Source organism: Strix uralensis, chromosome 7, assembly GCF_047716275.1.
Source record: "Strix uralensis isolate ZFMK-TIS-50842 chromosome 7, bStrUra1, whole genome shotgun sequence".
In the NCBI taxonomy this organism is placed as follows: domain Eukaryota; kingdom Metazoa; phylum Chordata; class Aves; order Strigiformes; family Strigidae; genus Strix; species Strix uralensis.
Window position 1 is genome coordinate 8393795 of NC_133978.1, and position 27411 is coordinate 8421205.

General features: G+C 50.0%; 2 protein-coding genes and 1 long non-coding RNA gene across 18 annotated transcripts in view; 2 read left to right on the forward strand and 1 right to left on the reverse strand.

Moving 5' to 3' along the window:
• Positions 1 to 19027: 19027 nt before the first annotated feature.
• Positions 19028 to 21013, forward strand: EGR2 (early growth response 2). Its single transcript, XM_074873979.1, has 2 exons — positions 19028 to 19411; positions 19776 to 21013. The coding sequence occupies exons 1-2, from the start codon at positions 19231 to 19233 to the stop codon at positions 21011 to 21013; spliced, it is 1419 nt and encodes a 472-aa protein (XP_074730080.1). The 5' UTR covers positions 19028 to 19230.
• Positions 21014 to 23498: 2485 nt separating this feature from the next.
• ADO (2-aminoethanethiol dioxygenase) lies at positions 23499 to 26651 on the reverse strand. The gene has a single exon (XM_074874331.1). The coding sequence runs from the start codon at positions 26616 to 26618 to the stop codon at positions 25887 to 25889; it is 732 nt and encodes a 243-aa protein (XP_074730432.1). The 5' UTR covers positions 26619 to 26651; the 3' UTR covers positions 23499 to 25886.
• A 103-nt stretch (positions 26652 to 26754) lies between these two features.
• LOC141945781 (uncharacterized) overlaps positions 26755 to 27411 on the forward strand; it is a 62022-nt gene continuing 61365 nt past the window's right edge. For all 16 annotated transcript variants that reach the window (XR_012629597.1, XR_012629601.1, XR_012629602.1 and 13 more), the window contains exon 1: positions 26755 to 26894. This is a non-coding gene — a long non-coding RNA (uncharacterized LOC141945781). The remainder of the gene's footprint in view (positions 26895 to 27411) is intronic.

A 27411-nucleotide genomic window follows, 5' to 3' on the forward strand; every position in this document is an offset into this window, starting at 1 on the left:
TTTTTGTGTTTTTACAAAACAAACAAAAATTGCCTAGAGTAGAATAAAAATCAAAATGGCAGAAAGATGCAACGAAAAGCCTGACATTCTTCTAGTGTTCAGCAGCCTTCATAACAATGCATGTTGCTCTACGGCAGCATGTCAGCCATCCAGAGTATTTAGATTAGCAGTGGGGAGATTCATGATCCTGCAAGGAAATTTATAATCGTGACAAAAATGGAATGAAATCCAATTTTCCTCCTTTTTACGTATTTTATCTTGAATTGTACCTTATGTGACAGGACTGCAATTAATATCTCTTGTAGAACAGAAGGCTCGTTAAATTGGTCTCATTATGGTTGCCGAGGTTGTGTGCTGCTGCTGAAAGGGATTCCCCCATTATCTGTGTTTGACACGTACTCCTAATCAACCAGGCCAATTCTGCTTTATCAAAGGTCTGTCACATGAGTGGAGATAATATTTATTCTGACTTGTACTATTAGCGTAAAAAATGTAGGTTGTGTTGGCAGACTCATAACCCTCTGTCACAAATGGCCACGCAGAGCATTTGTTGAGGTGTTCCCTTTCTGCAAAGGTGGTTCTAAATGTAGCCCACTTCACCTTTCAGTACAGGGGACCTAGGCCATTGCGGATTTTTAAAACCTCTACTTTCAAGGGATATTTATTAAATTAAATTTAAATAGACTGTGAGGAAATCTCACAGCAAGAAGTGTTAAAGGGCAAGATTAATATCAATTCTGCAATTTCCTCCACAATTTAAAAAAAAAAAAAAAAAAACCACACAACCAAAAAAACGAACCAGCAGCCCTACATATCCAGCTTGCTTTGGAAGCTTGTTAGCAATGAATGTTCTTTCTGAGAGGTCTTAATATGTATCACAATATTACCTCATTAGTTGAAAATTTTCTGAACACTTGGTTTTGTTTCATATCAATACTCAGTTTAACAGGGATACAGATATTTCCTCTGTTTATAGAACTGTTTATAGAAAATTGATGAGTTTTAACAGAGGTGATGTGACTTTCGTTTGTTGGGTTTAGCAACCCTAATACACTAAGGCAAGGCTTAAGAACACCACCCATAAAAGGTCTGCACAGATATTTTCATATTGTTACAGTGATATGTGTTCAAAAGAAACATTTGTAGTTGTAATGCAGCTTCATATGTTTGTATGAGAAACCGCCTACCCCAAACCGCGAACCAAATGCTCTCTTAGTTACATGTAAGAAATTCTGGATAACAGGTAGATCCATACAAATTATATATATATATAAACACCTATACAAATGCTACAGACTTATTTTTGATTTTTCATCCTTTTCCTCATATACACAGCATCTCTTACCAGGGAAGGATGCTTCCTTGTCTCCAGTAATACAAAGCAGTCTCCGATTTGAGGGAGAAAAAGGGAACAGGGAGGAAGGGGAATTGACAGTGCTCATGTCAGCTGCTGGAATGGTGCTGCAACATGCTGACCAGAACCAATTGCTGGGAGAATGACAGGAAAATGAGGTGCAAGGATGTTATGGGCTATAGGAGTCCTTCTTTGGTTGTTTAAACTCTTTTTATTTTTTTTTTTTTTACATCAGCATAAATTCTTTCTTAAAATGCCATGAAACTGAGAGAACACTGACCTGCATTTTGTGACAGCCCCCTTGGTACAGCAGTGCTGAATATTGGCTGATACTTCAGACAAGGTAAATGAAGCCAGGAGAAAACAAGCATCCTTCCTCCCCAGAGGAGGTGTGGGAATGTGATTGCTGCAAAAGTCACTGTCACATCAATGAGGAAGGTGAGGACCTGTAAGGGCGCTGAGCCTGAATGAAAGCAGATACGATCCTGCAAATGCCTGGAAGAGGTTTTGCAGGAGGGCCCTTACGAGCACAGCTTAGTGCCAGATCTCTTGGCCTCTCCCTTCCTTTTGTCTTGGGTCTGATGGCTGAAATGCTGGGTGACCAGGAATCAAATTATTTCCCAGTCATTATTCTGTCCCTGGGAAAGATTTATCTCTTAATGAGGGCCTTATGTTTATGATTTGCTCAACTACTCTGAAAAGGTTCATCTGGGGCTGTAATTCAGAAGACAACATTTGTCTCCTTCTACAAGAAATGTTCTGAGTCATTGTGTTGATGCCAAGAGATTGGGCCCTTTATTCCCTGTTGAGAGGGAACTTTCCCTTTTTTCTGAGGTGATGGCCTCAAGTTGCGCCAGGGAAGGTTTAGACTAGATATTGGGAAGCATTTCTTTACAGAACGGGTTGTTAGGCGTTGGAATGGGCTGCCCAGGGAGGTGGTGGAGTCCCCATCCCTGGAGGTGTTTAAGAGTAGAGTCGACATAGCGCTGAGGGATCTGGTGTAGTTGGGAACTGTTAATGTTGGGTTGATGGTTGGACTGGATGATCTTCAAGGTCTTTTCCAACCTAGACAATTCTGTGATTCTGTGATTCTTTCTCTCCTTCTTCCCCTTCCAAGGTGAAAAGCTCTGTATTGTTTCTCTGGTCCCACACAGCATGATGGAGGAATAGTTGTATTTTACAAATTAACAGAGACAGAACATCACACTAGAAAGACTTTAGTCTTCCTCATCAGTCAATCAGTCAATCACAGCTTGGAAATTATTAATACATTTTTAGCCAAAACAGGTAAAGCTAAAAGTGAAATGAAGTTTCTGATCACATAGATAATAATCTTTCCCTCTTGCAGACTTATCTTCCATGAGCTCCCAGTACTGTGTGTACTTCTAACACTGTGTAGCTTGGTACATAATTAACGAGCTTAGTATAATACCGTGTTTGTTTATTCATACCTACTTCAGATTTATTAGATTAAATATCCTGAAAGTCAGTCATCTTTTGATGAATAATTTGTTGAGAAGTCGATGCTTTTGCAGACGTAAATCATCAGTTAAACAAACATGACTACAGACAACAGAATGGTCCCGGTGGGGTAGCCTTTGCCCCCAGAAGCTTAACCAGTCCCATTTGCACAAAGTTCCTGCAGGCCTTGTAAAGCCACTGCCTTGTACATGCAGTGACCTGCTTGTCAGCTGCGTGGTGCCTGTCGGGGTTAGCAGGAACTCCCCAGGCACTGCTGCGCTGGGAACAGTCAACAGCCACATCTTACTTTGTGGGGGACAGTTACTCCTGGCTTCAGTAGGGCTTGAGGCCAGACCTCGTTCTAGTTATTTACAGTGCTCGGAGAAGAGGACACCTACATGACCTGCAGTTTGCATGGATTATCAGAGCACAACTCTGCTTGTGCTTTCAAATTTTCATTCATTTTTATTGCACAATGTATTGTCTTAATGTATTGTCTTTGCAAGATGTGGCAGGAAGGATGCAGAAACACAGGGGTGTGTTTCCTGCAGTAAGTCCATCTTTCACTCCTTAGTGGACTGAGGTCTCAAAGGGAAAGTCCAAGAGTTGATATGGGCAGGGAATAACTGAGTCAACAGGGCTGAGTGGGCAAATGCTGGGCAGGTTGTAAGTCCAGGCGTGGTCTGATGCAAGAGGTTGAAGTTCTATAGGAACTTCTTAACATAATTAACAAACAACAAAGGCCAAATTCTTTCCTCTGAGTCTTTCTAATCTGGAGAAAGAATGGAAAGAAAAATCTTGCATATGCAAAGATCAGAGATGTGCATTATTCCAAAACAGTGAGGCTGAAAATAGAACTTTAAGTGTTTAGGGCAAAGATGAGCCTTTAAAAAGTCTTTCATTTAGAGATCTGGAAAACTGGAGAAACAGAGGTGAAGATCTCTGCTTACACTGAGAGCTGATTTCTCCAGGTCGGTGATACTGGGGTCAGTTTTGGCTGGTTGTGGAGGATTTCTGTTTTTTCAATAATTGCACAGAGACATCTCAATATTTTGTCAAGAGAATGTAATGAAATGAAAGGACAGTGATTTATCTGAAAAATACTGACACGAAGTTTTTGTGTTGCGAATGTCAGACTGTAGGAGTCAGGCTGGTATTCTGCCAGAAAATGTGATTTTGGTGAATTCTGTGGAAATTTCAAGAGTTCATAAACAAAAGCTGTCTGGCAAAAGGTATGGAATCCAGTGTTTTTATCTTCTGAAATATACTTATTTAAGAAATACTACAGATATGTGAAAAATTGAACAGTGCAGGGGGTGAGGGAGGAACTCCTGTTCTTCCTTTAATCCTCCTTTAATTTCCTTCTGACCAATCTCATTAAAGTATCAAGATGACTGATTTCTAACTGCACCCAGCAAAAAAAAAGGAACTGTTTCTTTTTACTCTGTTTAAATTTTTAGCTTGGTGTGGATTTTTAGAAAGTAATGTCTTTATGAAATTGGCAATGCCAATGGACTTTTCAAAGGAAACTCAATCCAGGCTTCATCAGTTCAGTTACTAATATATAAAAATATATGTGTGTATATATGTATACACCCTCTGCTGCACTTTTATTTTAGAAAGAACTCAAAGAATTTAGACTTCAATTCAGCACCTTATCTAAATATTCCCCATAGGTAGACATGTACTCAGCTGACCAGCTGCTAAATTGATAGCCACCCTAGAAACACTGTCCTTACACTTTGATATTACAAAGGCCTTCTGTTTTAGTTCCATATACATAAGGAAAAATAGAATGGGTTCCAGTGTGAGTAGGACAAGAAAATGGGATGCACATGTGTGTGAAGTTAAACATATGTGTAAGTGTTCAAAGTACTGTAGCCTGTACTAATAAAAATTACAGATTTGGTAATTTTCAATTACTTTTTCACCCAAAATGGTTGATGAATGGCTTTTTTATTCTTGTTTGGAAACATATTTATTTTAGAGTTTATACAGTAATTCAGACTGCACAAAACATACAGTTCTTACTTGTAGAGCAAATAGAACAAGCCATTATGCTGCAAAACTGCTGTGTCTGCCTGAGTCTTCTCCCAGTTTCTCTTAGTTATTACAGACAGCCTGAAATGCTTTCCTTATTTGTGCTTATATATAATGCCTATCTTGCATCCATATTTTCTATCCTCTAGATCATACTAGATAAAAACAGTGTGAAAGTTAAAAGTGATTTTGGCAATGTATCAAAGTTATTTCAGGAGTAACCTTGTTCTTAATTTTCTATTAATAGGTAGTATTTTTATAATAAATTAATTGGGGGGGGGGGGGCAGTCATTATTCAACAAAAAGGATTTTTGTGTTTCTCCAAATGGGTAGCTCAGTGCCTTTTTATTGGCTCTAAGCCTAAACTTCAGCAAGTGTGTGATCAAGTATACCGGAAAAATCCTTTGTCCATTGCTAAACCTTATGAAATTGTAGATCAAAAGAATTTTCCTATCTTACAAGGACTGTAGTACTATTCATGGGCTAAAAATGACTGTCAAAGTAATAAAACAACTACTGTTGTCAGGGAAAGATTAAAAGCAGCAGCTGGATTGTACACAGTCAACTTTAAAATCTTTCTCTAGGAAGGTAGATGCTTTAGAAAATGATCTGGCTTTTCAGTTGATTTGCCATGATTGGCAGCCCCATAAAATGACTACTGACACAGGAACTTGCGAAAGAAAGAAGCCTTTTTTTCCCTATAAAGAGAATATTCTGCTTCTTGCCTTCTCCCAAATTGGACTCTGCACTTAGAAGTGAGATGTAATGCAAGTGTCATGGCGATGATGGGTGCCAGCCTTTTCCTCTGTTTTATCCAATTTACCTATCCTCTTTTTTTTTTCTGAAATCATTCCTGCTGTCAGTTTTCTGCAGCTTGTATTTTCACCTATGTTCTTTTTACTATTTTGGTTTTGTTCCTTGAGTTCATCTGTACATTTTGCAATTCTCCTTAAATTCAGTATATTGCAACATCGGTTTCCATGTAATTTTTCCAAGCTCATAATCAGCTGGAACAGTACCAAATACATCTAATCTCCATTTGGATTCTACCTTTATCCCTGGTATCAAGGAGTGAAATTTTTTAATTGTCTCCAAACTTCTAGCCATCCTGCTCCTCAGATTAGCATGTGTGCAATCTTTGAACCTTTATTTATGCAAGGTCAGCATAATGGTTTCTTTAATTCATTCCTTTCTTCCCATTTTAATTATCTTTCTTATTTCTAGTCATCCAGACTTTCTTGTTCTATTGAAGGAAGACTATCTTTCTATCTGTATCACAAGATTTGGCCACCTGCTTGCACTTTTTGGTGATTTTTCCCAGATTGTTGTTGTCTTTGGGGTTTCTTTCCCTATATGTTTTTGATTTATATTTATTTCTTAACCTCTTCCCTCAAATATTTCTGACTACATAACTTGTTAACTTGGTGGGTAGTTTATCTTTCTTTCATCCTGACAGCACCATTGGAAATCAGCTAAATGGTTTGCTAATCCTTTTCTTTTCCCTGGCTTCTGATTCAAGCCCTTCTAGCATATTAGATTGTAATTCTGGACTCCACATTCCCCTGTGAACATCACTGTACCTCTCCTCACCTCTGCTTGGCTAGGTTAACAAAGATAAGACCTGTTTGCTTGTGCTGCTTTCCCTTAGGGTTATGGGCTACAGAGTTATGAAATGGACAGCTTTGTTCCACTAATTCCTTTTTTCCATGCACTGGTCTTAGAACCATGTATGTGTTTGGCTTTTGTGAGAATAAGAATGCATGTGTGTTGCATAATTTGTCACAACTCAAATTCATTAGCGGTGGCTGTGCGGGCCTGTAATGTGCCCAGTTTGTGAGCGTGTACGTTTTCTTCGTGCCCATTCAGATACTGGGCTTGGAACATACTGCCCCGCAGTTATCAGGTAACATCAGCAGTGTTCTTCATACCTGTGCTGAGGATGGAAAACTTCAGCTGGGAACCAAAAGTTACTGTCCCTTCTAATCTTTTTTCAGTGCCCTGCCTGAAAAACACAAGCTCCCACAGTAGGCGACAGTTGAACTGATTCAGAAGGACTGGTGTGCTGCTGAGGAATGGAGCTGCTGAGTAGGAGAGGCGCTGGATGTGGCCACTGGCACAACAGCAGGCAATGATGTGGTCCACCCCCTTGGCAGTTCCCCTGCTTACAAACTCCCTTTACTCAAATCTATAAGCACCACCGTCTGAATGCTTCTTTTTGGGCTCAAGCTCTAACAGCAGCGCCAAACCTCACCCTTGCTGACTGTGGACCTTGAAAAAGAAAAGAAAAGGACAATGTCTGATGTTTTTTTCAGATCTTTCTGAACGAGAAATACAGATAAAAGCAAAGCTCTTTGTGACTGACTTTTTTCACTATCTACTTGAAAGGCAGTGGGTCAGAATTAAGGCATTTTTGCTGCGGAGGAAATGTGTGGGATGTTGGCTGCAAGCCAGTAGCCACTAACATCCCTGCTGCACTAGGAATACTTGAATGAAGTGGGCGTCAACCTCGGGAGAGTGGGCAGCACTACCTACATCAGAGGAAAACCTCTTCATTGAGATTCAAGGAGTAAAAATATTGAATGGAGATAAACCGGTCTGGTAGTTTTTTCCGTGAGGGACAATGAAAATGCAAGAATCATCATCCAGTCTGGAAGCACATCCTCTAAGGTCCTGTGCTTGTCAGGTCCCATTCATTCTGCAGGATAAGAGATCCATATAGTCCCTGACTTCTCTGACAATTTTAAAGTTTCATCTTCTGTTTTCTCAACACAAAGAATGATGAAATAACATCCGGAAACTTTCAGCCAGTAGTCCTTGCTACAGCCAGTCTTTTAGTATTTTTTTCCAAAACCAGAATAAAGATCTGAAGTGTGTCAAATGCTTCTACAGATTATAATTTATCCAGACACTCATCCTGCTTGTGTCCAGCTGAATATCCACTGGGAAAAAAAAGTGCTTTCTAGAGTCCCTTTGTACCACTAAATTATGAATCTGAAAGATCAAACAGCATACTCCCAGTGTTGTCATTCTCATTGTTATCTGCCCTAGTTACAGAGTTAAGCCATCTCGCTGAGTCAGTCACCAGTTCTATCCAGTCTAAATATGACCACATTTTTCTTGAATCAAGTCCATCATCAAAACACCATGCCTATGAAATAGCTTTTCTTTCCAGCTCCAGTAATGTGATATGTAAGCAACAGATTTTTTTGTCCGAAACTACAGATCTGTTCTCAGTATGCATAAGGGAAAGGAGATTCCCATCTTATTTGTGACATCATTGAATTATTAGAAAGCAATACATTCGTTTTTTCAAACAAGAAAAACGGCAATGATGGAGAAAGGGAAGTGTTTTGATTAAACGTTGGCACTGGACAAGCGGCCATATAAAGAGTGGCTAGAATAGAGCATCACAAATACTTTAAAAAGCTCTCCTTGGATGGAAAATAAAGAGATCCTGGACAAGTGACAAAACTACTTCCGTGTAAATCTAGATGTTTACATGGTAGTGATGATTTAGATTTTGGATACAGTTGCTCATGTTGACTCAAACATGCCTGGTCTAGTAACACTGAGGTTACAGAAAGCTAGGGGCTAGGGGATCCAAAATGACAGGTATCTGACATGGATGAAAAAAGTGAATCTGAACAGGATTTGGGAAAACTAGACCCATGAACTGGAGCAGGTCTACTAAAGCAGACAAGGTAATTCTTGGCTTTGCTTTTATTATGTATAATAGCCTTTGTGTTGACAAATTGCCCTTCAAATTCTGGTTTTGGAAATGATCTGTAACAATGTGTTTGTGGACAATTGGTTTTCAGTGTCCTGTCTCCAGAGCAGAAAGCCTGGGACTGGGGGGAAACAGCTTTAGTGGCTCAGGACTGCGTAGTTCCTGTACCTGGTAAACTGAAAATCACCAACCAACCAACCAACCAACCGAGCAGGTCTAGGTGGGTTGATGGTTAATGTCTGGTATGAACAAAGACTGTAAGATCAGGGAGAGAAAAATACTTGCTAGAGCAAAACTAATTGTTGGATTTTTAATGAGTTGGAAAAGTGAATTAGGGCTGCAGCTTGAAAAAAAGGGGGGAGCCTGAGGAAGCGTGCAGCCAGGAGAGCCCATTAGCTGATGGATGTGGTGGAAGTTGCAAACGCCAAGGTAAGAGTGGACATCTGTGAGAAGACACAGAGCAGAGCCAAGAGACAAAGTCTGAGCTGAGGAGAAGGGCCTGGAAGAAAGCTTAATGGCAGCAACATAGGAAGGAGGGAAGGAACATTGCAGAGAAGGTTTGGATGTAATATTGGAAGATGCTTAGACACTTCAGCAAGAAAAATGGTCTGAGGGGTGAAATACTCAGGAAAGTGGAAGAAAAGAATGCAACTAATGTCTTCTACTGTGAAGAACCTTTCTCTTTCTGACATCCCTGGGTAGCAAGCAGCAAATTACCAACTCCTCAAAATGAATTTTGAAAGTAACCACACTTTCTTCTCTGAGAGGAAAGTTTAAAGTGTCTAACAAAGTTTTTGTAAGGAAAAGGAAAATGTGCTGGAGGGCTGAGAGTTCTTAAGACCAAGTTATAAACCTTTGAAAATAGGATTTTATAATGGAAATGCAGAGATCGTTAACTATTGTAAGCACCTCTAAGAATGACACCTCTATAGTAAATTACATTCAAATTAATATAAAACTGTAAAGATTCCCTGACAGCTTTGATTATGTAAGTTGATTTTAGTAGTTAAATGTTGACTTTCTATAATGCATTCTCCAAATATTATACTGAATGCTGCATCATATATAACAATTACCATGTCACAGTGCTATTTTGTGTAAATTAAATTATTGACAGCAATATAATTTTGTATTCACTTTATTATTTTGATTCATTTTTCTGTCAAAATATACAATGACTCTTCACTAGATTTAGAAACCAGAAAAACTCTTTAGATGGTGAAGTATTATTCTCCATATATTATTTTTCCTTAGCCTGTAATGAGGTTGGGGGGGAGAGAGGGAAGCAACATTTCATTCCTTCTCTGACATTGTGTGTGTTTTTAGACATGTTGTCAACTTTAAATCGTGTTACAATAAGTAAGTGTGCTTATCAGAAAGCCTGCAAAGTCCATGGCAGCCCTGGTCAGCCTCTCCAGGCATGCTGCAGACCTGGTGTTTTTAGTGTACACCAGCACAAGAGCTGTCCTGAGTCACAAGGATGGGGTTCATGAATATTCAGCCTAGCTTTAAGGAAGGTCAGTTGTACACCACAGGGTGAATACTTTCTGTACTTTGATATTTCCTGTGGATAAATGTGAAAAACATCATGTTTGGCACTGCTCTTTCTTCACACCTTTTCTTCCCATGTCCTTTGTGGGTTATGGCAACAGTGATTGTCCCTCCTTGGATGCCTGGAAAGTGCTTGCACTTTGTTGTTGTAACTGCAAATTGATACTTGTAACGCAGCACTTAAACTTTTCTCCTTAACCCTCCTCCAGATGCCTGTCAGCTCCTCGCGACCTGCTCTAAGAAGGAGTGTGGAAATGGGAACACCAGCTGTGTCTTCTACTGGATCTTGGCTCTTCTCCAGGCAGGTACCCTGACCTCTGCTGCAGAGCCAGTCCAGCTGGCTCACTTCACCTAAAGCTCAAAGTCTGCATCAGAAAAACAGAGTCAGGCCCCAGAATGACTCTGAAACATGGGTTTGGGTGCCATCCTAGAAGGCAGAAGAAATGGGCTCAGCTGCATTTTGGCAGAAAAGAGGGCTGAATCCAGCACGTCACACACCATGGGCAAGGACTCTAACTGGGTATGAAAATTCCCTCCATTCTGAGTGGTAGTAGAAAGGCCCAGAAAGTGCTCATCTTCTCAGTTTGTCCAGACCAAGGAGACTGGGGAAAACCTACTCTGCAGATTTCAGTGGGGTTTAGTTATGGCTTAGATGCAGCCAAACCTTAGACACATCTACATCTGCTTAATAATAAAAAGCAGAGGCACATTGACACTCCTGAGAGTCCAAGAAGCAGTTTCTGGTCCCTGGGCCAGTGAGTGCAGATCTGTTTGTGGCCATACAGCTGTGGGCTAGCTCCCTCTTCAGCAAACCTGCCTAGGTCTGTGCAGCGTGTAGTGCCCTGGGAGCCTTAAACCTAAAGATTATTTTTCAGATGCTCTCTGCAGCTGTGTTATTCAGCTGTATTGAGCATGTGGAGTCAAGGAGGCTGAGAGGAAAGCTGCAAGTTGCCAGCATGGTGGGGATGGGACAGGGGATGAGAGGTAACAGGGGAGGGCTAAATCCTCTCTGAGTTCACCATGTATTTAGCAGCGCTCTCCAAATACGTCAAAGTTCATTTGTCTGTTGGCCTGAGGTTGGGAACACATAAATAAAATATATTTGCTTTCTATGGCAGCACAACATTGCAAAAACTCATCTGATACTGATGAAATATGCTTAGCCATTGCACTTGCGTTTAATTCGGCATTAAATGTTTTTATATTGTCATGTCTGCAGCATACACCAAATTCTCTTGTGCTCAGTTTTAAGGGACAGAAGCCCAAAGAGACACTTGGCAGTCTCCGTTGGGGATTAGTGATAGTGCTGGAAGTAGATGTCACTTCTTAGCCTGGATCATTCATTTTTCCCTTTGTACAGCCTCTGTTTGATATGGCATATTCAAGATCTGCAGTGTGGTGGCAGTAGTAGTAATGTGGACATGGAGAAGAAGCTGTTTGTGTGAAGACTGATCTGTTTTTCTGCTGGATGGTCTGATAGAAAAGCATTAGAGCTCTGTCAGCCTTGCCCTGCTAAGATATCGGTATTGACGTGTATTCTGTTGGCAAACTGAATGCATTAACAATTATTACAGAGACAACGGTGGAAGCCCCATGTCAGCATGACCATTTGTGTTAGCTGGTTTATAAAATTCCAGGAAGTCATCAATGGATGGAAGAATCGATTCCTTCTAGCTTCTTGTGTAACATTTAGCAGCCATCCCTCCTTTAACTTGTAAGGAAAGATCTTGTCCCTGCATCTTTCTGCCTGTAATTCCATGTATCTTTCCCTGTATGAAGCAGTTTCACACACAAATGCATGTACAGCAGTACGGTTTTAATAGAACCAGCTTCTTTTGGGAACAGACAAATAGACTTGGGTCTTCTTCTGGCACAGGCACAAGATGCTTAACCATGAGGCTGAATTTCTCATTTGGCCTCATTTCTTGTTTGGTTTGCCAATGTGGGAGTTAATCGTATAAACACAGAAATATGGGGGATAGGGAGAAATAACGTTCTGTGCTGTCCTGTTCACGTAGCTCCGTTTCTTGCTGGCTTTGTTAGTGTATTGCTTACAGCGGTTTAAATGGCAGGGGTGATGAGGAACAGGTGGTGATGAGAAGGAGTTCATGTGAGAGGACATGGAGAAATCATGTTGCTCGATAGGAAATTGTTCCTCCCAGCATATTTCTGTGCTAGCCCATACGAGTGGAACTCTATAACTGTATCCTGTGACTACACCAGAAGATACAACAGCATTGAGTTCAAGTGTTAAACAAGTACATATCCTGTTTCAGCTAATTCTGGTATCTGAGATGTTATGTGGCAGTCATTCCCCTTGATGTGTGAGTGCCCAGACATTGTGGTGATGAGCTAGGCCTTGCTAGGACCTCAGGTTACTAACCTGGAGAGAGGAATTTTGCACAAAAGGGTGATTTAAAGCTAAAACAGAGCAAACAAGAACTAATAGCTGGCTAAGTTATCCTGAGAGTTGGGAAAGACAAACCTGCTGGGCAGGTATTCCCTAACAATGTCATTTTGACTTTACTAGCCTGCCTTCTCCTCGATGTATCCTCTATTTGTTCAAAGAAAATCATCTGCTCCTCTCAGTTATTTCAAAGTAAAGTCACAAGAATAGCTTGTTCCCACTCTATTCCAAATATAGCTGTTGGCAGCAATTGCTGAGATAAGGGGGAAGGAAAAGGAACTACCAAGGAAGAGGAAAGGCAGGAGGGGGAAGAGAGAAGAGAAAGCTGAAATTGTTGGACAATAGAGAGTAGAGAGAGAGACATGAATGAGAGGGGAGGTGAAAGAACAAGGACAATACATCACAGCAGAGAAATCAAAGATAGAAACAAGCTCCTGCAAAACAGGTGGAAGCAGCCCAAACACAGAATGAAAAGGACCATGCCCACCCTCAGGAGAAGTTTGAGTTTTAGCCTTGAAAAGTAACCAAACCTTAAATGAAATCATGTCCAATTTTGACTTTCGCTCAGATTGTAGGGGTTATAGCATCACAAAACTTATGCTAATTTACACCGCTTGAAGATCTGGCCCTAGAAATTTTAAAGAAAAACATGTTGCTTATTTTAATCTCTTGTGGGATTTAAAAAAAAAAATCTCTGCTTCAATAAACTTTGCTGGCAGTTCCTGACAGAAAGCCATCCATTGGGTAACTTTGCTGAAAATGAACCTCAACACCCTTCTCCTCAGGAGTTCACAGTCATGATGGTCTTCTGGTAAGACTGGAGCATGTAGACATGCCCTCGGGAGCAGAAAATAAATGACGATAAAAACTAAGGAACAGCCAGAACCACGCTCAGACTTACCCAGAGCAAAGAGCTGAGGGTTTTCAAGGCTCAAGGCAGACTGGTTTAAGACCAAAGTACAGAGAAATGAGACATAAATGGAAACAGGTTCTGAGAAGTGGCGCATAGACAGGTCAAACACAGACGAGTCCTTGACAATCTAGAAATCCTGTGAATAGCTCCAGCTTCCCTGGAGGGGTGGGAAGTTTCTGAGAAAAACCCCACAGAGCTCTTCTGCTTCTCTTCTCAGAGGACTACTTGGAAAATGGTGCCAGAGTTTTGCTTTCCTTCCTGGTCTGATGAAAAGAGAAGCCATACATGACCTTACTCCTCAGCTGAGGACAAAAAGCCATACGCAATTCTGAAGGCCTTGCTTCCTATAAACCAAGCACGTCCGGAAAGCCTTCTGACAAGCTTTCTAAGTACTCAGACACTAGGTAACGGGACCAACAGGGGAACTGAAAATGTGACACTAGCTATACTTCTTTTATTTCAGTCCTTCAAGGAAGAAGGCCACTTGCATTGCTGAGGGATGTGCTCAATTAGTCTCCCTCTGGACTAAAGGCCCAGCGCAGCCATGGGACAAGGCGGTATTTGCACAAAGCACTGGAGACGCATTAGAGCAGGAAATACGAGGGTAAGTGAAACTAGTTTCGGAAGAAAGGACTGGAAAGTAGAGCTTAGCAGTCTGACTATCGCTATTCAGAAACAAAGTCATCATTATTTTGAGAGTCTTGTCTCATGAATGATACGTGTATCTGCGTTATTTTCCCTGTTATAAGAAGCAACTTTTTTTTTTTTTTGTTCCCCCAGCAAGCATCATGCAGAGCTGATATTTTAGCCTTTCAGCAGGGATGCCCCCGCTGTGGCTTGCTCCCAGCACCTCTCTGGGGTTTGTGGTCTCCATCCTGACACCTCTGGGGCTACGGGGGTCACAGCCTGTGGGGCAGCCATCTGGCAGCCCCACTGCCCTGCCCGGGGTCTCTGACTCAACAGGGCTATACTTTGGTCTCTCTATAGGCAGCATGGCTGTGACGTAAAGCTTTAGGAGTGCTGTTACATGGTGAAACACCAGCAGCACTCAGCCTAGCGCACTGCTTTTTGCTCAGCTGCCGTGTCCTCGCCGGCTCCCGGGAGCAGCTTCCCCCAGGAGAGGGCAGTGGAGCCCGCTCCCCGCTGCTCCCCGCTGCTCCCCGCTGCCCCCCTCTCTGCACCCCGCTGCTCCCCTCTCTGCTCCCCGCTGCCCCCGCTCCCCTCCCGCCGTCTGCGGGGCACAGCCGTTCCCTCCTGTCTTACCCAAGGAACGGAAGGGGTGAGCAGCGGCAGGACTGCGGATTTAATATGTGTGCTAGAAACCGTGTACGGGAATATCCAGGAAATGTTCTGCGCGTTTAATAACGAGAATAGGTTTGGGGCGAGCGTGTTTGTTGTTGCTTTCATTTGACTGGAAGTTTCCTGTGTCACACATACTTGTTTACAGCCACACAAACTTAAACTAGTAACTCGCTGATTCCACACGGGTTTGTTTAATTCCTATAGCCCGAATTAGAAAACATTATTGACATTTAAATAACCCTTCAGGATGCTGCTAAGGCTCTCCTGAGCCAAATCCTCACAATAAAGTCATTTACTTATTTCAAATTTACAGGCATTCATTCGAAGACAACAAGCAGCCTTGGCTGAAAACCGCAGAGTGTGGTTTCAAGGTACTGTAATTAAGGGCAGACTGGGATGCCTTCTCTTCTGCTCTTTAACCATCCCCTTCCCCTGGCACGCCAGCAGCCAGGCGGCTGTTTTCTGCAGGTTCATGTTTACAGCAGGTTTCCCTGGCTGGGTACCAGGTTTCAGCGACTGGCCAGTATAGGCTGAGAGCCTGTATCGGGCCTGTGAAGGGCAGGCAGGGTAGGTTTAAGGGAAGTGGCTTTTGTCTGCAGCCTGGGAATCCAGCAGACACCCCTGGCAAAGCCAAAGGTCTCTGCAAACCAGCATTTCTTCCTGTAAGGATGTGACAAATCTCTCTACCCCAGTGAAAAGGGGCAAATTTAGGAAACTCTGAAATCCAGCTGTGGAGAGAAGACCTTCTCTTTTACGTGAAACATTAAAAAAACCCACCACCCCCAACCTGAATCTAGTCCAGCCTTAGGACAGGTGTTCCTTGCTATTGTCAGAGGACAGGGTCACTCACCTCCTATCCAGGAGCAAGTCCCTGCTCCCAGCTGAGCCCCCACTCCCGAGGGCACCTGCTGAGCTGGGGCCACCTTAACGTTCCTGAAAGCAGCGGGGTGCACGGTGGAAGTGGCGGGGTGCGTTTCCCAAGCAGGCCTACTAGCATCGCTGCTGTTAGCACATGAGGTTGGTGGAGTTTTGCTACAAAAGCATAGTAACCCCCTGGAGAGATGACTCAAATGTGTGATGTTAAGCTGGTTAAATGGTGTTGCCAGCTCTGCAGATGACGAGCTGCCTTTTCTTCCTCAGCCACTCTCAAGCTCAGGTATGGAGGCAAGGACAATTTTATTTCTACAGCTCCTGTCTCAGGTACTTGTGGTAGAGAATGACTGCAGGAAAATATACCCAGTGCAAACCTCAGCTAGCACCTTGTTAAAAGAACAAATACAGTAAATCCAAAGGGGGCTGGTTTCAAAGAAATTTGGAATAAAAGAGAAGTTCTGCCCTTCAGCTCTGAACCTTCCTCAGTCAGTCAGTGCTATATCCAGTCAGACATGTCATGCGCGTACGAGGCGCAGCTCCCCTCTTGGTGCAAGTGGGGCTTTGGCAATTTACACCAGCAATCTGTCTGTCATATGAAACCACGTGGTTTATAGGAACCACAGGAATCAGTAGGATTTTTTGCATGTAAGGCTCATTGACGTCAGCGCGAGTTGGACGGTCTAACCCTTGGAGTCTGGTATAATCAGCCAAACGAGGATCAAAGGCACAAAGCACACGCAAAGCACTACAGCAAGAATATCTGAAAAGGGACGAGAAACATTTGAGTTTCATCTGTCAACATCTTCCTGAAGACCAAGCATTAACTACATTTCCATCTTGCCCGGCACCAGATCCTGCTGCCATTCAGACAAAGCTCCCATTGAGAGAAGTCGAGTGACTTGATTGTCCCTGTAAAGGCTGGAAATCAGACACAATTTACCCCATTCTTGAGAAGACTTTTAAAATTAACCAACAAAGTCAACTAATAGTAGTATTGCTTAGGTGATGTTAGCCAGGAGGTACGTTAAATTTTACTTATGTCAGTCTTTCATTGAATCCTTCTCTATAGTGGAAGAACATTAAATTCACCAAGTTAGTTCAAAGGTGGAATTGAGACATGGGGAGGTTGAAGTGGGATGTGAAACCTTGAGTCTTCTTTCTCCTGTGTGCATTATGATTTAGTGTCATCAATGGGCACGTGGTATTTTCAAAGAATACAGGAAGATGTTGTAGAGTAACCCTAAAACCTGTATCTGATACATCTGCGACGTTCTGCAGTAAGGAGGATACTGTACTTAGAGCTACCTGTTTCTCAAATTCATGTAAAGTAACTTGCCTCACCGCACAACAGATTCCAATATTTTGTTCTTTCATAGTAGCGATTAGACCAATTATAGCTCAGCTGTAATGGAAAGGTACAATACAATTGCTCCTACTTCTCAGTCAAATTTCCCAGAACCTGTCTCTCTCTCTGTCTCTCTGTCACAATTTAACTTTTAAATTGAGATGGGTTTTTTTAAACGAAAATATCTAGAATCCTACTGAAATTGAACACAAGCTTTCTTTCAACTAAATCTTATATGCAGAACTGTATTGGCTGTAGATGAAGAGCTAGAAGGGACCGGTGACAAAATCTACATCAAAAAACACTAAGTAGTATGTATTTACTAATTACTGTGTACGCTTCCCCTATCACCCACAAAGGAAAATATCTAGGTTTATGCCTGTTATTCCTTAGCAAGTATGACAAACACCCCTAAAACTTTTACTTTTTCCAGCACGTTCCTGTCTAGCCTGGGCTGTGTGGTGACCGGACAAGTAGTGAGCCCAGGGCATCACCAAAGGCAGTGAAACAAAGCTGGGGGAACTGAGAGCACCTTTCTCAGCTGGGGTGTGAGGCGTTGCGAGGATCCAGAGGGGCCTGGGATGCAGACGCCCCGTGACAGCGTTTGGGACCCGAGGCAGAGGTAAGTGCACACGCCGCAGGGACGCCCGAGCGTGCCACGCTTCTGTGGCATGTGCTGTAAGGTCCTAAAACCTGTAGATATTGGTACCTGTAGTTAAAAATGAAAGTGATTTTAGCCTCCCTATGGATTCTCTGGCTTGTTGCTTTGGAACAGGAGCGTGCTTTTGTAGCATCTCTCATATGTTGCCGTGTCTTGCCGCCGCTTGGGTCGTCAATGTTTTTTTTTTTCTGCAGACCACTGGGAAGGGGCCTTGCACGCTACAGACCATATGTGAGAGTTGTTTTCCTAAAGGCAGGACTAAACTGCCATAAGATGAAATATTCCTGAGTAACGAGATTAGTGACACGAACGTAGCATGAGATACAGCTTTTAAAAATTATTACATCCCGACACCAGCAAGAACATGTAGGGGCTGCAAGCTTGGAGCTTGGGAACAGCATAAGAAAGATTGGCTTCTCCTGGGAAGGGAGGCACAAGGGAGGTTATTTTTAGTACTTTGGGGGGAAAGAAAAAGAGAAAAAAACGAGAATTTAAGCACTCTTTGGTTTGATACCCTCATTATGAGGGAGAAGAGGGATACGGCAGTGGAAGCAAGAGGCTGGTGTGAGCAGGGGGGGAGCGGCGGGGACGGGACGGGACGGGGGGGGGCGGCGGGGGGGCACTCGTGCCCCCCCGCCGCCCCTCCCCGTCCCGTCCCGTCCCCGGCTGCGCCCGTCGGTACAATAACAACACACCGACGGCGGAGCAGGCGGTTCCGTTTTCGCGACGGTATATATAGATCAGACACTTTCCAAAAAAAGCAGCGCCGCACTCGCTCTGCTCGGCGCCTCTTTCCACCCGTAATTCAGAAGAAAAAAAAAAAAAAAAAACACAACACAACAAAACCCAAAAAACAAGATTTTTTTTTTTTAAGCCTGATTCCGTGAATGCGGCTGTTTTCTGACCCGCCGCCGCTTTGCGGTTACGGGCTGCTGAGAAAGTGAGCGGGGTCCGGCGGGGCGGCCCCCGGGACCTCCTCTGTTTTTCCGAGCTTTTTAAAATTTTCCGGAACGAGCCCTAAAAAGGGCAGGCGGGGCGGGGCCGGATCCTCGCCTTTTTAGGACAAGGGCCCCGCCACCGGAATACCCCCCTGGGCGGCGCGGCGGGCGGCGGCGGGGCGCTGCCGGCGCGGCGGGGGCTGAGCGGGGCCGGGGCGGGTCGGGGCCGCCCCCGCGGGGCGCGGATTGGGGGGGGGGGGGGGGGTTGGGGTTCGGGGGGGTGTCGGGGCGGGCGCGGAGCGGCGGGTCCCGCACGCGGGCGCCCACGTGACCGCCGGGCCCCATTCCTCAGTCCTTATATGGGCAGTGACGTCCCGGGCATTCAGGGGGCCCCCATAAATACTTACCGCCAGACTTGTCCTCCAGCGCGAGCTGCGGCGGGAGCGCGGCTCTCCCGGGGCACCGCGGGCACCGCACCGCCGCGACGGGGCGGCCGCCCGCCCATGCCCCCCCGCCCGCCGCGCCGGCTCCCCGCCGTCCCCCCGCGCCGGTAGTGGGAGGCAGGGGGAAGCGGCCCCCTCCTCGCCCGCCCTCCCCGCCCCGAGCGCGCACCGCCGCCGGCCGGGAGCGCCGCTCCCCCGGCCGCCCCGCCGCCCCCATGATGACCGCCAAGGCGGTGGACAAGATCCCGGTGACCCTCGGCGGGTTCGTGCACCAGCTCCCCGAGGGCATTTACCCCGCGGATGACATCTCCGCCGCGCTGCCAACTTCGGTCGCGATCTTCCCCAATGCCGACCTGGCGGCGGGGCCGTTCGACCAGATGAGCGGCGTGGCAGGAGGTAAGCGGAGCCCGCGCGGGGGGCGGCCCGGGACGCCCGCGGGGGGCGACGGGCGGAGGTGGGGGGGAGTGGGGGGGGGGGGGGGGGGGGGGCGGGCAGGCTGGAACGGGGGCCGCGGCCCCCCGGGGCTCGCCCGCCGCCCGGCCGGGGTCCCCGGCGCCCCTCGCGGCAGCCCTGCCTCCGCGCCCGGCTCGGGGCAGGGTGGGCGGAAAAGTTGGGGCCGGCGCGGGGCCCCCGCAGCCGGAGCGCAACATGTGCGCGCCGCAGCCCCGGGCCGGGCCGGGGCGGGCGGCGGCCGGGTCCGGGGCGCCCGGCGGGTGGCGGCGCGGAGGGCTGACCGGCTCCTTGCCCCCCCCCCCCCCAGACGGCATGATCAACGTGGACATGGGCGACAAGCGGGCCCTGGACCTGCCCTACGGCGGCGGCTTCGCGCCCAGCGCCCCGGCCTCCCGCAACCAGACCTTCACCTACATGGGCAAATTCTCCATCGACCCGCAGTACCCCGGCGCCGGCTGCTACCCCGAGGGCATCATCAACATCGTGAGCGCGGGGATCCTGCAGGGGGTCAGCACGCCCTCCTCCGCCGCCTCCGCCGCCTCCTCCGCCGCCTCCTCCGCCTCCTCCTCGGCCACCGCCGCCTCCGCCGCCTCCGCCGCCTCCCCCAACCCGCTGGCCGGGGCCCTCGGCTGCACCATGGCGCAGGGCCAGCCGGCCGACCTGGAGCACCTCTACTCGCCGCCGCCGCCGCCCTACTCGGGCTGCGGCGACCTGTACCCGCAGGACCCCTCCTCGGCCTTCCTGCCCGCCGCCGGCGGCGGGGCGCTGCCTTTCCCCCCGCCGCCCTCCTACCCCTCCCCGAAGGCGGCGGGTGCCGACGGCGGGCTCTTCACCATGATCCCCGAGTACGGCGGCTTCTTCCCGCCGCCCCAGTGCCAGCGGGAGCTGCACGCCGGCCCCGACCGCAAGCCCTTCCCTTGCCCCCTCGACTCGCTCCGCGTCCCGCCGCCCCTCACGCCGCTCTCCACCATCCGCAACTTCACCATGGGGGCGGCCCCGGCGGGCACCGCCCCCGGCAGCGCTCCCGGCGGCGGCGGCGGCGGCAGCGGCGGGGGCGAGGGCGCGGGCGGGCGGGTGCCCGGCGGCGCCTACAGCCCGCACCACCTGCCGCTGCGGCCCATCCTGCGGCCCCGCAAGTATCCCAACCGGCCCAGCAAGACGCCGGTCCACGAGCGGCCCTACCCTTGCCCCGCCGAGGGCTGCGACCGCCGCTTCTCCCGCTCCGACGAGCTCACCCGGCACATCCGCATCCACACGGGCCACAAGCCCTTCCAGTGCCGCATCTGCATGCGGAACTTCAGCCGCAGCGACCACCTCACCACCCACATCCGCACGCACACCGGCGAGAAGCCCTTCGCCTGCGACTTCTGCGGCAGGAAGTTCGCCCGCTCCGACGAGAGGAAGCGGCACACCAAGATCCACCTGCGCCAGAAGGAGCGGAAAGGAGCCGCCGCCGCCGCCGCCGCCGGCGGGTGCCCGCAGCCCGGCGGCGGGAGCGGCGCCGCCGCCCTGGCCCCCTGCGCGGCGCGGACGCGGACGCCCTGACGGCGCGGGGCGCGCAGGACCCAGCGCGGAGCCGCGGAGCCGCCGCCGAGCGCGGCGGGGCGCGGAGCGGAGCGGAGCGGAGTCCGGCGGGGCGCGATCGGCGCCCGGCGGCGCCGCGGGGCTCCCCCGGGCCGGGCCGGGCCGGGGCGGGCCGGGCCGGGCCGGCGGGTGTACATAGGGGCTGCGGCGGGAGGATGGATGCATGCAGTGCCGTCGTGGTGAGGTGTCCTTGGTGCCTTGTGTGGTGTAGAGCCCGGTCCCCTGTCTGCATGTGGGGGGTGCCTTACCGATCCGCTCCGACGACAGCGGCGACACCGAGACCGGAAAGTTTTCCCTCCCTGGTTTTAGTATGGCTGTACATTTCTGCCTATTAATATTGGGATTTTTTTTTTTTTTTAGAGACTATATTTTTGTACGCACTGGTTTGGGGTTTTGGTTTTGTTTTCGGTGACTTAAAAGTGTTACGTTTGTAGTAGGACTTGGGACGGGATGTAAATAGTCTGGCTGGAAGCGACGCCCGTTGTCCGCCGGGCCCCGGCGCGCAGCAGATGATAACACGAATAATGCACAACCACTAACGGGAGCTGGAAGGAGAGAGGGTTTCTTTCTGGCCACTCTGTAAATAAACTTTTCGACAATAGGGTAGGTGCTTACAACGTTTATAAAAGACGACAAATAAATCTCTTAATTATGCTAAATTGACACCTTTATTTCCGTAGGTTCCCCGGCCCGGCCCGGGGGAGGGGGTCCCTCCCGCCCGTCCCCCGGCGGCGGGGGGTTGCGGGGCGGCCCGGCCTGGGGTTGCCGCCGGGCGCTCCGCACCGCCCCGCACCGCCTGGGCGCGGAAAACCGGCGTCCCCGGCCCCGGCGTACAAACGCTTGCTCTCCGGCGCGGGGATTTCCCTCGGAGACCAGACACGGGATCGTATTCACCGGGGAGCGGGGTGGGTGTTGGTTTTTGGTTTTATTTTTTTTTTTTTTGACTCACTTTCTGTTTTGTTCCGCGGTTACGAGACGCCCCGGGCAACCTCCCTGAGTGGGATCCGGAAAAGTGAGTACCGCCGCCCCGACGGCCACCGCCCGGGGACGCGGTTCCCCGCTCCCGGCGGCGCGGAGCTGCGCGGGGCTGCGCGGGTGGCGCCGCGCCCGCTCTCGGGGGGCTCCGCGGGGGCCCGCGGGCGGCGGCGCTCACCCCCGCGGCACAGCCCGGCTTTTTCTGCCGAACCCATCTGGCCACAACATCGCGCTATCGCACCTTTCCCCCCCCCATCTATTTTGATGCTTGTTTTTTAAGATGTTACCCCGGCCTGGCCCCGCCAGGGCTCCCCCTCGGGCCCTGCCGTCGGTGCAGGGCCATACCGGCCCCGGGGCCTTGCCCTGCTGCGGCGGAGACCCCCGGTACAGCCCGCACCGCGCCGGTGAGCCGTGCAGGACAGAGCTCACGGCCGAGGCCATAGGGAGCAGGAGGCAAAGGCCTTGCCCAGCCGCTGCTCGCCCCGCTGCGGCACCTGCCTCTTCTGTGGGAAATGACCCGCTCCCCAGAACCAGCGCTGGCTTTTGGGGCGGCTGCTCTTTGCTTGGGAAAGGCGGTCAGTGGTAGCTGAAGCGTCGTGCCTGGTTTTGGACTGGGCGAGGCAGGCGTCCGAAGCTGGGCACAGACCACTCCATGCGGGACAGAGAAGCCAGGGAACGCCGCCAGCTCCAGGGCCACCCCGCCGTCCACCCTAGCAGTACACGTAAGCCTTCGCCTCCCTGCCACATCTCCTGACGGGTTGCAGCTTCGCCACCCGATCCCGTGTGCCCCCAAAAGAGACGGTGTGGCCGGCTGCCGGAGGGGTGTCACACGGGAGCGCAACCCCACAGGAGCGGCGGCTTCCTCGGTCGGCACCGGTGGGCGGTGGTACGGGGAGGCGGACAGGGATCCAGCGTGCTCAGCCTGCTGCTCCCGGAGGTACTGCCACGGCCTCGGATAACGGCCGCTCAGTCGCAGCCAGGGCGTCGTGAGCCGCACTGGGATCTCGGCTACCCAGGCGCGCGGTCCGAGGCTCCGCTCCTGCTCTCCGAACCCCTGCAGCCACGCTAGAAGATTAAAACCCCAGTCAAAACCAAAATGAGATGAACCACATGAATTGTAAACGAGCTGAATGAAGGAAACTGCCGATGACTAGCACACGGCTACAGGAGAACCTTACCAGGAGAACCTTACGCTGTGCAATAGCATCGGTGACCTTAACCCCGTGCCTTTGCCTTACACCAACAGCCAAAGCAGCAGCACCGCGTGTGCTCGGACATGTCTGCAGGGCGCCGGCGGAAGATCTGGGCTGAGAAGCCAGCGTTAAGCGTCACCTTTCAGAGAGGCCAGCCGCACCCTGTGGACCGTTAGGCGAAAGAAACTTGTGCTCTGCACCATACTTGGTTCACACTCTGCACTATACTTGGTTCACGACTGTCGTACTTGTGAAGGGAAGTAATGACTGGTCAGTGGTGAGATATCCTGTATTTATTCTATAAGTCAGCAATAACAGTAATTTTGCTGTTGTGAAAACACAATAACCAGACTGCAGAGAGAAGGAACGGCATTACAGACTTAAACCTTCTGCTTACAGATATCCAGAACACATGAAGTAAGTTTCAATTACTGAGTAAGCAAGAAGTTACACAAAGAGGCTTTTCTTTAATGCATCTCAGGTTTTCTTTGCTATTTTTCCCGGCTTTAATACTTTGATGCTAACACCTTTATTAAAAGAAAAAAAAGAAATAGGTTTTGCGACAGTTGTTAACAGCACTCCGCAGTGTAAGGGACCATGCTGTCCTCTACAGAAAGACACATTAAAGACCTACCCCATTAAACATCTCGACTAGGTTTTAGACATGGAGAAAAAAATTAAAAACCAAGCAGAAAGACCTAAGGGCAGGACAGAGCAGACGAGATAAAAAAATGCTGTCGCAGTTTGTTTTTCCAGTACAGCTGTTTGCATGCACCACGGTATCTTCTTTGTGGACTTCTGAAAAAGGATGATGGTCTTCATTAGCATCGGGGAGAGTTAGAAACAGGCTGTAACATAGGGAGGCATTGCGTTGTAGTTAATGACTGCATTCGATAGAGAATTGTTGCACATTAACTAACGCCAAGCTGCAGGGGAATTCCAGGAAAAACAGGTAAGCCAGCTGCAGAAGTATCAGGCACTTTAAAGTGCTGCAAGAATAAATGGAAATCGCCTGAAATAATTTCCACCAATTTTTCCTTGCAAAAGAATTAATCTGTGAATGCATAATGCCGACTGTACATTTACACTCATTCTTTCACAGGAAAAAAAAAAAAAAAAAGCAATGCCGTATCAGAATCATTTAAAAAAAAAAATCACATACAAGCCACTGTACAGGAAAAACAAGTCTGCTTTTATAAATACACAAAGAAAAATTAAAGCCACTTGTGGAACGATTTCTGGAGCAGGTTGGTACGTCACTTAGGAGGTCGGTTAAGCTGCGTTTTCTTATTCAAATTCCCACATCGTGACCAGGAGGGCCAAGGCTGCCCCGGCACAGGCTTGTGGAACAAAGTGTGCGTTAGGATGAACGGGCACAAGACCAGTCCCTGCAGTGCAGACGGAGTATTTCACCTACAGAAAAAGTTTCTCCCTTGTTAGAAAGATCGCATCCCCTGCTGTGGACAAACTCCATCTCCAGACTGCTTCCATCACAGCAAGGCCAAATTCACGGTGTCTCTTCTATGCTACGTTTATTTAAAAGCCTTATGAAAAAGTAGTCTTTATAAATAGTATAAAGAGGGAAACCGCAAGGCTTCAAAAGCCCAAAGCGTTCACTTGTCCGTATAAAAACACAGACCGCATTTTAAAGAGAAGACATCAGGTCAAATCTTATCTGTACCTAGGGTATGCACGCCGCTGTATATACATTGAGTTTGCAAATACGTCATGTTTCTAGAATAGCTTCCACGGCGCTACAGTGGATAGTTGTTTTTTCTCTTAAGATGCCCAGTTTCCGCTACCCTCTGCCACTGCTGCACGAGAGGTTCCAAGCGAGGTTAATTAGCAGCCGACTAGCCTCCTTCTCCTAGCTGAAGGAAGTATGCATAGACGTATTCTGTAATTCTCAGTCGCAATAGCAAGATCTTATATGCAACGCTTTAAAGAACTGTTAGAAAGTCATTCTGAACCTGACGGTGTCCCTGCGGAGCGGGAATTCCCTTAACTCCAGCCCTGGGGATCGCTGGCATGTACTGGAGGAGCACGTCCTGGCTCAGGAGTTCTTCTGGGTTTGGTTTTTGCTGGCAGGGTACAGCTCTTGCTGAGACTCACTCCGGAGCGCCCGCAGGCCGCAGCCAGGCCAGCCCTTGCCCAGCCCCTGCCCAGCCCGGGCGGCCGCACTCCGCAGCCCACCGGCGCCAGGCGGCCCTGGCCGGGGGGAGCCCCGCCACAAGGCTTATTGCGTTTGCTCGCCCTGCCGGAGCCCGATCCCTCCTCACCGACGCGCGGCCCTAACTATTTACAGAGGAAGGTGGATTATTTTCCCCCCGACCGTTCAGCTGAGCAGAAGTTTAACCGTGCCGCTCCTCCACATCGGCCCAAAGGAAACAAAACACGCTCTGGCGCTTTCTTTCCCCCGACTCGTGAAGCCGGGCAGGCCCGGGGAAGGTGAAAGTCTCTGAGCCGCAGCGCTCCCGGGGAGCCCCCGCCGGCTCCCGCCGTCCCGTCCCGGCTCACCAGGCAAAGCGCAGCCGTGGCTCCGGCGGTGCCGCCGGCCGGGGCCGTGGCGGGGGCCGGGCGGGCTCCCCTCAGGCCGGCGCGCGGGGGGCGGGGCGAGCGCCAAACGTCCCGAAGGCGGCCACCGGGCCCGGGCCGCCGCCGCCGCCTCAGAGGCAGACGCGGGGCCCGGGGTAGGGCTCGCCCCCGCACCAGAAGTCGGCGGCCTGCGGGGTCTCCATCAGCCACACCTCCCGCGGCAGCCCGGGCGGCTCGGCGCCCGCCGGCGGCCCCTCCAGCAGGCGGTAGTAGTGGCAGTCCCGGCCGTGCTGGGGGTCGTAGGGCGGCGCCAGGATGTCGAGGAAGGCGGCGGGCCCGTCCACGGCGTCGATCTGGTGGAGGTTGTCGGTGTGCGGCGAGAGCAGGCAGGGCGGCGAGGCCGGCGTGTAGTGCTGGCGGGAGCGGAACAGGGCGCGGTGGCAGGGCCCGGCGGCGGCGGCGGGCGGCGGGGCGGCGGCGGCGGGGGGCAGCGTGTCCATGCAGGCGATGCGCAGCGTACCGTAGAGCACCTTCAGCATGCCGTTCATGCCCGGGTGGTCGTGCAGCGGGATGCAGGCGCCGCTCCGCAGCAGGAACACGCCCATGCTGAAGCTCTCCGTCTCGCAGATGTGCATGTAGCTGACGGGCGGCACCACGCCGGCCCACGGGAACCCCCCGCCCGCCGCCGCCGCCGCCGACGGCCCCCGCGGCGCCAAGTGCAAGTCCTCGGCGCGCACCTCGTCCAGCAGCTGCTGCAGCCGGTGCAGGTTCTCCCCGAAGGCCGGCCCCCCCGGGCTGCGGAAGGTGATGCGCGCCTGCCGCGCCACCCGCTGGATCAGGGAGGCCATGTTGTCCCGGGGCATGGCGGCACCCGGCCCGGCCCCGCCGCGCCCGGCCGCGGCAGGCGGTCCCGTCGCCGCTTCCGCCTCCGCCTCCTCCCCCTGCCCCCGCCGCGCAGGCGCGCCCGCGCCGCCGTGCACCACGGGGCTCGTAGTCCTGCTCCCCGCCGCTCCGCGGGGGCCCGCGGCGGCGCGGAGCCGGGGGCGGCCCAGCCCGGCGGTGGCTACGGAGGGAGGAAGGGCGGGAGTGAGCGAGGAGGAGGAGGAGGATGATTACGGCTCCCAGCAGGGCCGGCGGAGGTGAGTGGCCGGTGGGGCCTGCGCCCCGCGGGGCGGCGTGCGAGGGGCGGCGGGGCCGGCCGGCTGCCGGGGGCGTGCGGCGGCCCCGCCTGCGCCCGCCATTTTAGCGCCGCGGGGGCGAGGCGCGGGGCGGTGCGCGGGAGAGGGCCGCTGCCCCGGGACGCGCCCTGTGCAGCCCCGGGCTCCGTGGCGGGGCACTGAGGGACGGCGGTGCGGGGGCCCGGCGCGGTGCGGTGCTCTGCCTGCCGCAACCGGGAGTCACGGTGACAAACGAAGCGCCCGTGCGGCGCGGTTCCTCCCGTGCAGCTCTGAGGGGGCAGGAGAAGGTTGCAGGAGCAACTTCCTACTTGGCTCGTAGTTTAGCCGTGTAAAACTGGGCACGAGTCGTGGACACATAACGGACTGTGTAAACGGTTTATTCTTGATCACTAATTGCTTGTTACAACTAAGCCATTTTGGGAAATTTATCAGATTTCAACTTTCTGACACAGCCTCTCCCATTGGCGTATTGGATCAA